Below are 13,199 nucleotides of genomic sequence, written 5' to 3'. Positions count from 1 at the left end.
ACGACAGCAACTTATACAGCATTTAACAATTTATTCGTCAAAGAAAACATTTTAAGTTCCAGGAATCGTTTGCCTTCCGAATAAGAATTATCAACGCGTAAACTTGTGCTTTTGGAGCAGAATCTGTTCACCAATCTGGAGCACATGAGATCAACCCCGGTTTAAAAATGGGTTCGTATTGCTCGGTTTTTATATGAAAAGATGTAGTGCTTGTCATTGATACAACTCCTCACGAGGAACCAAAATGACACAGAAAAATAATTATTATAAGTCAACATATGGCCTTTAACAATGAAAAAATCCCATGCCGCATATTAGTCAGCTAAAAAAAGTCCCCGATATGTCAAATGTAAAACAAATCAAACGAGAAAACTAACGGCCAGATAAATGTACAAAAAATGAACGAAATGAAACGCGTAACACAGAAACTAACGATAACTTCTGAATTACAGGCTCCTGACTTGGAACAGGCACAAACACACAGAATGTGGCGAGTTAAAACATGTTAGCGGGATCCCAACACTCCACCTAACCTGTGACAATGATGTAACTGTACAACATAAGAACGAACTATAAAAATCAGTTAAAAAAGCTTAATTCATCAGATGGATAGAAATAGAAAATCATTTAACAACAAACACAGACTGGATGTGGCTGGGTTCATCCCAACACCAAAACGGCACTAAGTTTAGATCTGAAAGTATTCGCATTACTGACAGCTAGTGCAAAGCCGATAACAACAAATAAAACAAATCATGCATCTAAGACTAAATGTTTTAGACAGTGTTTTTTGTTATATTTGGTATACTTTTGGGGTTGGGTTTTTTTTGGGGGGTCTTTTTTCTTATTGGCCAGGCGTTGTCAGTTTGTTTTCGACTTACAAGTTTGAATGTCCCTTTGATATCTTTCGCCAATCGGAACTGCTCGGCCTTTCTGGTTGCACGAAGAATAGCCGAGTTGTTACGATTGATTTTTCGCCTCTCTTTGTTTTTATGAAAGTACTATAAAATGGAAGGGGTCTAAATGTGTTTTGTTAATCCTTCTTCCATTTAAGTTAAAAGAAATGTATAGTGGTTCGTTATTATGTTGCCTATTACGAGTTTATTTCTTATCTATCAATTATGCTCAAGTGATAAATAACGTAAAGTATTTCCCCTGATTTAGATAAATTTACAGCTATATTTACTATTACCGTGACTGACTGTCTAAATTATAATAACAAGACTAGAACACACCCGTGATATCGCGGGTCCGTGACTGAATTAAAGTATATAACTATGTGCAAGCCTTATCTTAGTATTAGTACTGTCATCTGATAAAGTCATGCCGATTATAAGATACACAATTTTCTCCGCTTTCAAATCTTTCTGTTTAAACCCGTCGAACTGGAACTTATCAATTATTGGTAATATTAATAATTTGGAAAACAAAAGGTCCTGGAATGGAGTATTTTTGAATCAACAGCATTGTCCTATATTAGTTATAAATAAAGTTGAATTCTTTGATTCGCTGTTTTACGTCATGCCCGCTAACAAATTGAAACTTATTTTTAGTCCAGATTTTTAGTATTCGTATTGTTATCTTAGAAAGTCTTACGGATTAAAATACTACAATAGGTAACAATTTGACAATTTAGTAGTGTCAACCCTGGGATTATGACCCGTTTATATAGCATATTAATCCTGAATACACCGTTTAGTGCATGGTGCGCCTGTCAGTTGCGGAACGTACAGATAAGGTAATAGGTAACAGGTGATTATACTATTGGTATCGGTATCGGACTCGACCCGGAACTTCCTAATTATTGGCAATATTAATTACGTGGAAAACAAAAGGGCCTGGAGTGGTGTAATTTTTAATCTACACCTTTGTACTATATTAGTTGTATATAAAGTTGAATTCTTTGATTCGTCGTTTTTACGTGATGACGGCTGACAAATTGGACCTCGTAATTTTAGTATTATAGATGTATTATCTACTTTTCTTCCTCATGGCTTTTCAACTGTTGTATAACAATGAATCAAATTTGGATCATATTATACCAATTTGAATATAAAAATAAGAAATGTGGTATAATTGCCAATGCGACAACTTTATATCAAAGTTCAAATGAAATGGAAGTTGGCAATTATAGGCAACCGTAGCACTTCAACAATGAGAAAATCCCATACGGTATACTAAGTAGTCGACTATAAAAGGCCCCCGACATGAAAAATATGAAAACAAACTATAACTAGAGGCTTATAGGAGCCTGTATCACTTACCTGATATTGTTATTCACATTTCATGCATAAATGATGCAACCATTATACTCTTGCTTTAGTTTCAGGGATATAAGTCAAAACCTGCATTTTCCCCCATGTCCTATTTTTAGCCATGTCTGCCATGTTGGTTGGCAAGCAGGGTCATCGGACACATTTTTAAACAAGATAACCTAATGCTGATTGTGGCCAAGTTTGGGTAAATTTGTCTCAGTTGTTTCATGAGAAAGTTTTTTGTTAAAGATTACAAAAATGTACGAAAAATTGTTAGATTTGACTTAAAGGGAATTCCTAATATTTAACCACTTTGGTCATGTTTGGCTTATTTGTGGTTTTACTTTTCTGAACATTATGGCTGTTTACATTTTATCTCTCTATCTATAATTATAATATTCAGGATAACCAAAAACTGCAAAATGTTTTTAAAATAACAAATTCAGGGGCAGCAAGCCAACAGTGACTTGTCTGATTCGTCCGGAAATTTCAGGACAGATAGATCATAACCAAATGAATATTTATACCCCTGTCAAATTTCCTGTCAATGCTTTAGTTTCAGAAATATAAGCCAAAAACTGCTTTTTATCCCTAAGTTTTATTGTTAGCCATGTTCGCCATGTTGGTTGGCAGGCGGAGTCATCGAACACATTTTTCTAACAAGATACCCTTATAATGATTATGACCAATTTTGGTTAAATTTTTGTTAGTAGTTTCAGAGAAGAAGATTTTGTAAGATTACAAAAATTTCCCTTTTTTTTAATTTACTATAGCGGAAAATAACTCCTAAAGGGGTCAATTGGCCATTTTGGTCATGTTGTCTTATTTTTAGATCTTACTTTGCTTAACAATTTTGGTTTTATAGTTTATCTCTATCTATAATAATATGCAAGATAACCAAAAACTGCGAAATTTCCTAAAAATTACCAATTCAGGGGCAGCAACCCAAATTGTCCGATTTGTCTGCAAATTTCATGGCAGGTATAAATTGACCTGATAAACGATTTTACCCCATGTCAGATTTGCCCTAACTGCTTTAGTATTAGAGATATAAGCCAAAATCTTCATTTTACCCCTTTGTTCTATTTTTAGCCTTGGCAGCCATGTTGGTAAGTTGGGCGAGTCAGCGGACACATTTTTCAACCTAGATAGCCAAATGATGATTGTGGCCAAATTTGTTTAAAGTTTGAATTTGGCTTAGTAGTTTCAGAGGAGAAGACTTTTGTAAAAGACGGGCAACGACGAAAACGGACGACGGACGCCAACTGATGATAAAAGTTCACTTGGCCCATTGGACCAGGTGAGCTAAAAACAGTAAATAACAGGCTAAATTCATCCTATCAGTTGAGGAAATAAACAAAAAAAAGTTAAATGGAAGACAGATATTTTTATTACATAGATACATTTTGATATTAAAATTTATGAAAGATGTGTAACAGTTGATAACATAGACAGATACGTTTGCCATTAAAAAGTCCAAATAAACAGATAGAAGTCAGGAATACTGACCACATTTCAAGTTTATTCGTATATCAATTTGATAAAATGTGTTAAAAAAAACACTGTACTCAGTATGATAGGTTTTGGTTATGAAAAGTCATAATATCTAAATATCTTTCAAAAAATGATCGTCCACTCATTTACGTCTATCGGTTTTTCAAAAATGTTTTGTTTGCTTCAATTTACCAACTAATAGCAGCATTCTTTTCTCTACATGATCTACTTTGAAAATAGTACAGTAATAAATTTATTGTGCAACTGAAGGCAGTGTGTACCAAAATTGAATTCTTTCGCAGACAGTTCTCATATTGTGTTAAAAGACTAAAGGAGTGTGTCTTCCGTGTTTCATGTGTTCATCACCCTACAAAAAAATAAAACACATAAACTGAAATTTTTATTTTGGTGATAAAAATATAATCGTTTGTTAGAAGTAAATATCTAAATAATTAACTGGTTAAAATAATTCCAATATATTTCTGCTGTTTTCTACAAGATAAAAAAAAACCAGATACAGTATGATTTCTAATGAGACAACTATATACCAAAATTGAGATGAAGTGGATGTACGCAATTATAGGCACCAATGTTCGTAGAGTTAAGGCTAAATAATGTGTGTCTTTAAAGTACATGGTTTTCCTGAAAACAAATGTTCAAATGAAGTGGATGTAAGCAATTATAGGCAATAAAGTTATGTTTTAGTTAAGGCTAAATAGTGTGTGTCTTTAAAGTTCGTGTTTTCCAAAAAAAACATGTGTGAAAAATGGATTTCAGTAACCTTTAAAACTTACATGTGTTGAGGTATTTTTTTTAAACACATACATGTACATCTGTGCAATACGTGAACTAAAACTTGTTAATCAAGGAAAAGTCTTCACTCTGGATATTTAAAGTGGGTAATAACTATTGATTGATTTTTGTTTGCTTTACATCCAGTGGCAAATAGTTCATGTTGTTAATGACTAAAACAAATTAACAGGTCTCGTGAAAGAAGAAGTCAACTGACATGAAGAGCGCATTAGATTCTGACCAAACGTGGCTGCGTATTTATACATCCCTCACAGGAAAAAAAGAGGCCTGCACTTGGCAAGTGTGTTACTGTCAGTCAGGAAAAGACAAAACTTAACATTTTCTTTATCCCAGTCGCCTTGATGAACGGAAAGTGTGTACACAGTTGATTAGGGAAAAATAACTGGGCATACACACTTAACATGAGCACTTCCGGTGCCTAAACATTTAAACATGCACTGTATTTACCTGCTTTTATATTTGATAAAACAAGGTACTTACATTTTGATGATGCTCAAAAGTTCCAACCTGCTGACAAGGCTTAGGAATATTAAATACGGTTGTATTTCGGATTCCACTGGTCATTCCCATGTAACCAATGTCAATAAAAGCACCAGGTAATATAACATGTTGTGATACAGGTACACAGCTATCTTTAGTCACAGACATGGTAATATTAGCTCCGTTAAATGAGAATGAGTACATGTCTACATCAATTTTCTTGTCACCGTATCCCACGAAGGTTGACATCAGCAGCTTAGCATCAGCTGTGAAAAAATAAATACAAATTTACAGCCGATTGCATTGAGTGTGTTGTTACATCTAATATCTTTGATGAGCTTGCTTGCTAGCTGATCCGTGAAGTCATTGTTAGGTAAGGTATACTACCCTCCTTTCGAAGTAGCCTAGTCCTACAGACAGATAGATAAGTTATGAGTCGGACATGTCTACTCTTAAATGAGGGTAGTTTACCTAATCTAATAATGATTACACGTTTCAGCTAGCAAGCAAGCTCACCAAAGATAAGTACCTTTATCTACACAGTCATTGTAATCGGCTGTAAAACATATGAATATATGAATTTGGTATTAGTTTTTTAAATGATGACTAAGTATTATGAGTGCCAATGAGAAAAGTCTTCCTCCAATGGATTAGCAGTTTACAATAATAGGTCAAAGTCTTCAACATGGAGCCTTGGTTCAAATCGATAGTTGAACTTCGGTCATATAGCTTTTCATGTTTTTTTGTTCTAATACACTCTTTGGTTTTTAATATTCGGCTTTGAGCATATTTCTGATGCATGTAAATCCAGAAAAGCGCTTAGGACACATATAATTAATGGAGTATTGTGCTCATTTATGTATTTAAGGTGGTACCCAACACCTTCACTGAAATTAATTTGGCTCGTTTAATTTTCATAAAATTTGGACAAAGTATTTACTTTGACCCTTTGACAAAAATATAAAAATTTCAAAAAATTTTAACCAACCGTTTTATCAGAAAAATTACACTGGTTATATAGCAGTTTGACAAACACTTATTTTGATCATCGAGACGCTTAATATTCCCTAAACAACACAACGTAATTAAAACGTTTAGCTGATTTTACAGAGTTATCTCCCTGTAGTGTTAGGTACCACCTTAAATGATATAGAAATGTGAAAATATTTTGCTCAGTCTTTAGTTTTTCTATTTTGTGTTTTGTGTCTTATTGTTTGTCTGTTTGTCTTTTTCTTTGTTAGCCATGACATTGTCAGTTTGAGTTTGGATAATCCTTTGGTATCGTTCGCTTTTCTTTTATATATGATCTGTTTTTAGTTTTCATTTCGCTGTGTTATTGTGCTACCAAATAATGGATACAAGTATAATGTTTTCATAAATGCTGTCCTCAAATTTTGCACTTACATGGAATGCATGATACCATTTCTACTTTTAAGACTGAAACAACGCATTTACCATTGGTCACCGTGTACTTCTTACCCTGGAAAATGTAAAATGAAATAAAATCATCATATTTTATCAAGACTACATTTAATGTGTTGCGTATTTAGAATTGTACAATTATCCTCAGTGCTGTAACATATGATTTATTATGAACGAAAAAGAGATAACACCAATCCTCGAAGATACTGCACTATATACAATCCACAAACTGAATTTACCAGGGTTGCGTGCAATATCGTAGCGGCTACATAGGGCTACGTAGATTCATTACTATTGAACATGTAGCTAATATAAAAAAAAAAAAGAAGAAGATGCTGTATGATTGCCAATGAGACAACTATCCACAAAAGACCAAAATGACACAAACATTAAAACAACTATAGGTCACCGTACGTCCTTCAACAATGAGCAAAGCCCATACCGCATAGTCAGCTATAAAAGGCCCCGATAAGGCAATGTAAAACAATTCAAACGAGAAAACTAACGGCCTTATTTATGTAAAACAAAAGCTGAGTAGCTGCTACAAAGTGATTGATAGCAGCTATTCTAGCTACTCGTTCAGTAAACAAAATTCTACGTAGCACTGCGTACCCGCTACGATATCATTAGTTGAACGCAACCCTGGTTTTAAATATGATAACTTGACCAAATTATTTAGATAGCTTCTATTTGATACTAACCGCTGCATAATCGTCTATTTCATGAGTCTTAAATGGTATTCCGTTAGTTCGTCCCTCTCCTAGCATGGACTTTCTTTTTCCTTTTACGTCAAATGCCAGTTGGAATAATGCCTGAAAAATGTCATGGAAAACGTTATCATAAATGCTTTTTTTTTCGCTTTGTGTATAAACCCATGCTCTAAATCCAAAAAAAAATGGTTTGCACATGCGTATATTGACTACTGCAGAATAACGAATTTTATCAAATTGGCATGCATTTAATATATTTCATTAACATAAAACGCTTCCAAACTCTTAAATGATGCACAGGTTGTTACTAATTCAATTATTATGCCTTTAATGTGTTGCAAATGGAAATTGACATATTTGACCTAAATACGACAGCCGTTCATGCTGGCTGTTCAAACTCCTCCCTCAGAAAAATCACATTGCCAGTCGTTTGCTTTTTTACAAACAAAATAGGGAGGCTCATGGAAGAGCTTACACAAACGCTGTACAGTTATAAACATCGGACATAGATATTACCTAAATTGTCCTAATCAGAATCCAGTTCAAGATAGCTAAAAAAAAATCCAGATAGAAAAGATTTTCTGGTAGGAATCTTTTACATGTAGTAGGAAAATAAATAGTTTAAAATCAGATTTTCAAAACAGAAACAAAAAATCCATACAGACCTTTCATATTCCACCTAGGTAGTAGGATTTTGGTAGTAGGAATATAATAAAAAAAAATCCAATCAGAATTTTGTTCATTTTCCATGTTCGACTACTTTCTATATGGAATCTTTGATTATAGGTAGATTCCTACTTCATTCCTACTAGTGTCTCTAGAAGTTGGAATCCTACTACTTATTCCGTACTGGTTACCATGGTTACTACACGGACGGAATGATCAATGAAAATAAACATTTTTATTTCCAATGGGAATCGATCTCTTTTATAACGTATACTTAGTATTGTGAGCAGTAATTTCACACTTTATAATTGCTAAAAAATATTATCGATAAAAATTCCACGAGTTATGAATTAAGGAGGCTCGAGGGTATAAAAATTTTAGAAAAAAATCAAACATTTGTTTTTCATTACAAATTTTATTTATTTCCTTTTGTAGTTGTTACTTTATCATATGGTACAAAAATCATTCAAAACAATCAATTCGTGTTGGCCCCAGATGACTTTCAAAATGTATACATCATTGAAAAAGTTCCAAATTATCTCCCTTTGGTGGAAAAATGCCATGTTTTGGCTCTAAAATTGAAATATCTTTTTCAACTCATCGGTGACCTATCTTTTTTAATATAATTTCCATATAAGCTGTACTTAAACTAAATTATTGTAAAATTTTAGCGATTTCTGTAATAAATTTCTTTTTTTATTTCGATATTACTTTTATTTCTCCTATTACTTCAACAGAAAAAAAAACCACCTTTACAAAAATGTATGCTTCTTTCGAAGGCAGATTGTGAGCGCAAATGAACGGTGACCCCATTTTTTTATTTTATTTTTCTATTAACTATAAGATAAAGTTCATTTATAGAAAAATGTAGATAAATCCTATATAAATGATTTAGACCCGCGAACCCCCTTAATTAATCAATTTATATATACCATGATGATATTATGTATAATGCAGAATTATACGCATAGAAGTTGCCAGAAATTTCAAGCTCTTATTTCGGATTGTTTAAATAAAAGAAATTCAAAACAAAATAATCTGATAAAAAAAAATTTAAAAAAATTTGAAAATTGCAAGATTTACTTTCAAAACATTAAACAAATAAAATTCGTTACACTTCTTGACCTTTTCTGGTACGTACCTCTGTTGCGAAACCTTTTGTTTGTATTTGATATCCCATCGATAATCCTAAAGATCCTTCCATTTGTGTCGGCAAACAACATTTTGATGCATGTGTTATTACTGCTGAAAACACAAGCAGACCTAGAAGTCCTGTCCACATGTAAGCCATCGTCTTGTTTACTATGAGAATGACGGATTTAACCTATATCCAGTCTATTTATATACTTCTATTTACTTCCCTATGAAAACGTCACGTGTGTAAACGTCACATGATGGTAGTTTCCAGATGAGTAATATTCAATACATAATCACACCATAAATATATAGGATCATCCTAGTTTTTCAACCATTTGTTTAGCCTTAAGATGTTGTTCTGCACATGATTGTATTTATAAAGAGATTATGGCTGTATACAAATGAATATTTATACATGTAGTATGAAGTCAACAGTATATAGCCTACATGTGCATAAAATACGAAATACACTGAATATATATATTAGGCAGCAACCATTTGATTTTCTGGGGGGGGAGGGGGCTATGGTTTTTTTTTCTGTACAAACTTTTTTTTTCGCCTGCGGCGAAAAACAATCTATTTTTTTCGGGATAAGTCGAAAACAATTTTTTTCTTTCAATTTTAGCATTACATATAGTGGCAGCTGAGGGTGAAACAAATATTTTTTTTTTCTCAGAATCAAAAACAAATTATTATTTTCTCCAAAAACTGGAAACAAACTTTTTTTTCCAAAAAAAAACATACCCCCCCCCCCCCCCCCCCAGAAAATCAAATGGTTGCTGCCTTATGACGGTCTGGATAATTCATTTCTTTGTAATGATATATATATAAATCTTTGTCTCGTTTCTTTATAACTTTTTTTTATTTTAAATATTTTTTTTATGATAAACTGTACGTGTAGCACCTCATTTATTCTTTAATTTATTTGCCCATGTTTCTCTATTATTTATTTTTGTAACCTTTTATTATTCTTCTCTTTTTGCCCATTTTTTGTCTCTGTTAATCCCATCTAAATCATAGTAATATATACTATGTTGACACGTCCCTTCGGATGAATGAAGGTAGAACTAGGCACTTTTTAAAAGACATTTTTATCCACAGAAAACGTACCATCATTAGTTTTGGTCAATATAAATACACGGTCGGTTAATGTGACGAACCCTATACACCTCATCTTCGCTATCCAAGGTCCATGCAGTTCCCTCCTCGTAACCCTTGGCTAGCAAAGATGATAGACCTAGACATAATTTTATAATTGTTCGTGATGGGATCAAAATTAAGCCTGGACAAATACGTGACATTTTTATTTCCATGTACCGTATGTAAATACTTATGCATTTTTAACAATTGACTGGAAAGTGACCCTTTTTGAAAGTCATTTAATAGGCTAATTTGAAAAAAAAATCTTGATTTGTCACGGAATATAAGTTCCTTCATAATATAAGTTCCAAAAGGAAAAAATATTCTGGAATATTATTTCCACAGGAAAAAATATTACAGTATATGTTCCTAACGGAATAAATAGTATAGAATATTTGTTCCAACAGGAATAGGTATTCTGACATTGTTTATAACAAAGGTTCCAGTGGAACTTCTGTTAGGCGGAACAAATATACGTTGACAGATTAAGCAATGTTTTCTAAATATATATATATATATATATATATTTAAACCACCTCGTTAGTCTCTTGGTGCGGTGCGTCGTTGGTTTGAACCCCGGCCCGGCCAAACCAAAGAAATTGTTATCTGCCGACTCGGAGTGAGAATAATTTGTCTAGATATTAAGCATGTTAAGGTGACATATCTTTTTGCGGACTGTTACATGTACCTTGTGAGCTAGCATGTTAACAATCCGACTTACTGTGTCGGTCTGTACAAAGCAGGGTACCTTTTCATATTACAGTGAAATGTTTTCGTCCTTTATATGCATATTAATCTGCCGCTGGACATCATCATTACATATAACTTAGCTACATTCTCAAAATTTTATTGTATTACATACATTGTTGAATCATTCGCAATTGGTTGCGTTGACTTTCTTATTTTCAATTCTATCACCTTGCGAAAACTTTAATACTTTTAAATTGCAGCATTAGAATAAAGAATAATTTTTCAAATAAAGATCAGGCACACATATTATGTTGTTTTTTTAAGGCAAACGTCATGAATTAATGTGTCACCTGATACGCCCAGCGGCAAACATATAATTGATATATAAGAAATTGTAATCTCTTCAAGTTCGCAATCTTCGATTAACACATGATTAATTACTTTTGGCTTCATAAAAGACTGTAATAATAATATAAATTTATTTGGCCGAAAACATAAATCTTTACATACATGTCTTTACAATAATATAAAGAACAATTACCAATACATATACAAATACTAATACTTATTCAGTTAAACTAGAATAATAGACATAATGGCGGGCCACAAAGATTAAATATCCGCCACATAAGTTACTGATGCAAAATATATATGCAAAAATAAAATAAAATAAACAAAATAGAAATTTTAAACAAAATAAAAAGGGAGGGAGGGTGGGAATTTTTTTTTTCGATCTGATTACTCTAAAGATTTCTAATGTAAATAAATGACTAGGAAAAGGAATTCACTTTAAAACTAAAGGTGGACTGAACACAAATCAAAATCAGTTAAGCGAGAATATCAAATGATCGGCCAAAGGGGAGTAACTAGAACATATTTCGCATCGTACATGTAATAACTAGTTTTTTTTAGAAAAAACAAACCTAAAATTGTCATTTTGTACAATAATGATCTGGTTTCCAGTCGTAGTTTGGATGTGTAACGGCGACCCTATGTTTAGGAACAGTAGTATGTCCCTTTAAAATGGACTGTTGTAAAATTAACATTCAATTAGTATTGTTAATATGAATTATTGATAAAAATGGTTGTTTAACATGTCAATATATTTAGTTACATTATTGTACTATAATTCATTGAATTTATTCTCAGGTTTTGTTGAATTTGCAACTTATAATTTAGTTATAGAGTGTTTATATTTGTCTAGTATTTGTTAAATAACTGATGATTTAAATAATTTTACTGAGTATGTTTTCATAAGCCACTTGGGTTGATATAACAACCTCTTATTTTAGTTTTTATATAAGAGCGTATTGGTCTTGCACAGACCTCACTGTCTAACTGGTCTTGCACAAACCTCACTGTCTTCATGAAAGGTCTAGCACAGTCTTCGCTGACTAACTGGTCTTGCACAGACCTCGCTCACTGTGTACACGAAAGGTCTAGCACAGACGTTGCTGACTAACTGGTCTTGCACAGACCTCGCTCACCGTCTAAAAGAAAGGTGTAATGCATTTCACTGCATCTAGACACAATGTCGCTATTGTGTCTAGCATTATAATGCAAATAGAAAAAGGTTAAAATGACTGATTGAGTTATGTCACTTTTATGTGAATTTTTACTTGCTTTTCATATACCATGTATACATGTTTCATGTTTTTATCTTTACAAAATTGTTGATATTTGTTGAATTGTAATTTGCTAATAAATTATGAAAACTTGCTAGGGTTAAGTTTTGCAAAGCCAAATATCATGGATCAGAGACTCTGGATCTAGATTTGAACTCTTTAGGGAGACAGGGGTAAACAGTTGGTTAAAAGATGTTGACAATGACACGGGAAATACACAACGTAAAAACTCCTCCTGTTACAATTGTATGTATAGGCTTGTCCTCACGATTGTTCAATATTCAAGAATAAAATTATTTGGAATCAAACCTTCGTGAATTTTACGGACGCCATAACGAGTTGGTTAGCCGTTATTGAATATCCGTTTCACAGATGATAGATACTAACATTAGCAACACGACGGATGTCACATGTGGAGCAGATTCTGCTTACCCATCTCGAACACCTGAAATTACCCACCCAGTTTTGATAGGGTTCGTGTTGCTTAGCCTTTATTTTTCTATGTTGTGTTTTGTGTACTATTGTTTGTCAGTTTGTCTCTCTTTCTTTTTAAGCAATAGCGTTGTCAGTTTATTTTCGATTTATGACTTTGAATGTCCCTCTGGTATCTTTCGTCCCTTTTTAATTAGACATACAATGAAAGAGTTTAGCCCTATATGGTATCACCTGGTTTTCATTTGCACGAATAATCCGTTGTATATCCCGACTGTGAAAGACTGTCAACATTGCACATTACGAAATCCAGTTTATGTTCATATGTCCTCTTT

At 33.0% G+C, this 13,199-nt stretch overlaps 1 protein-coding gene across 1 annotated transcript; it reads right to left on the bottom strand.

Moving 5' to 3' along the window:
• Positions 1-3,627: 3,627 nt before the first annotated feature.
• LOC143057327 (ependymin-related protein 1-like) lies at positions 3,628-9,245 on the bottom strand. The gene is made up of 5 exons (XM_076230626.1): positions 8,982-9,245; positions 7,166-7,276; positions 6,447-6,522; positions 5,043-5,308; positions 3,628-4,116 (listed from the first exon to the last, which is right to left on the bottom strand). Exons 1-5 carry the CDS (start codon positions 9,129-9,131, stop codon positions 4,069-4,071), a joined length of 651 nt encoding a protein of 216 aa, XP_076086741.1. The 5' UTR covers positions 9,132-9,245; the 3' UTR covers positions 3,628-4,068.
• Between the last annotated feature and the right edge of the window lie 3,954 nt (positions 9,246-13,199).

The sequence above is a fragment of the Mytilus galloprovincialis genome, chromosome 13 (assembly GCF_965363235.1).
Source record: "Mytilus galloprovincialis chromosome 13, xbMytGall1.hap1.1, whole genome shotgun sequence".
In the NCBI taxonomy this organism is placed as follows: Eukaryota; Metazoa; Mollusca; class Bivalvia; order Mytilida; family Mytilidae; genus Mytilus; species Mytilus galloprovincialis.
The sequence above is the reverse complement of the archived record's forward strand: the minus strand, read 5'-3'. Positions and strand labels throughout refer to the sequence as shown.

Excerpts from the sequence above, each read along its gene's own strand:
- LOC143057327 (XM_076230626.1), bottom strand. The coding sequence starts at position 9,131 with ATGGCTTACATGTGGACAGGACTTCTAGGTCTGCTTGTGTTTTCAGCA. Across the intron at positions 6,523-7,165 it reads AAATAGACGATTATGCAGCG|GGTAAGAAGTACACGGTGAC; the intron begins GTTAGTATCAAA and ends TACATTTTCCAG. Across the intron at positions 4,117-5,042 it reads CTTTTGAGCATCATCAAAAT|GGTGATGAACACATGAAACA; the intron begins GTAAGTACCTTG and ends ATTTTTTTGTAG.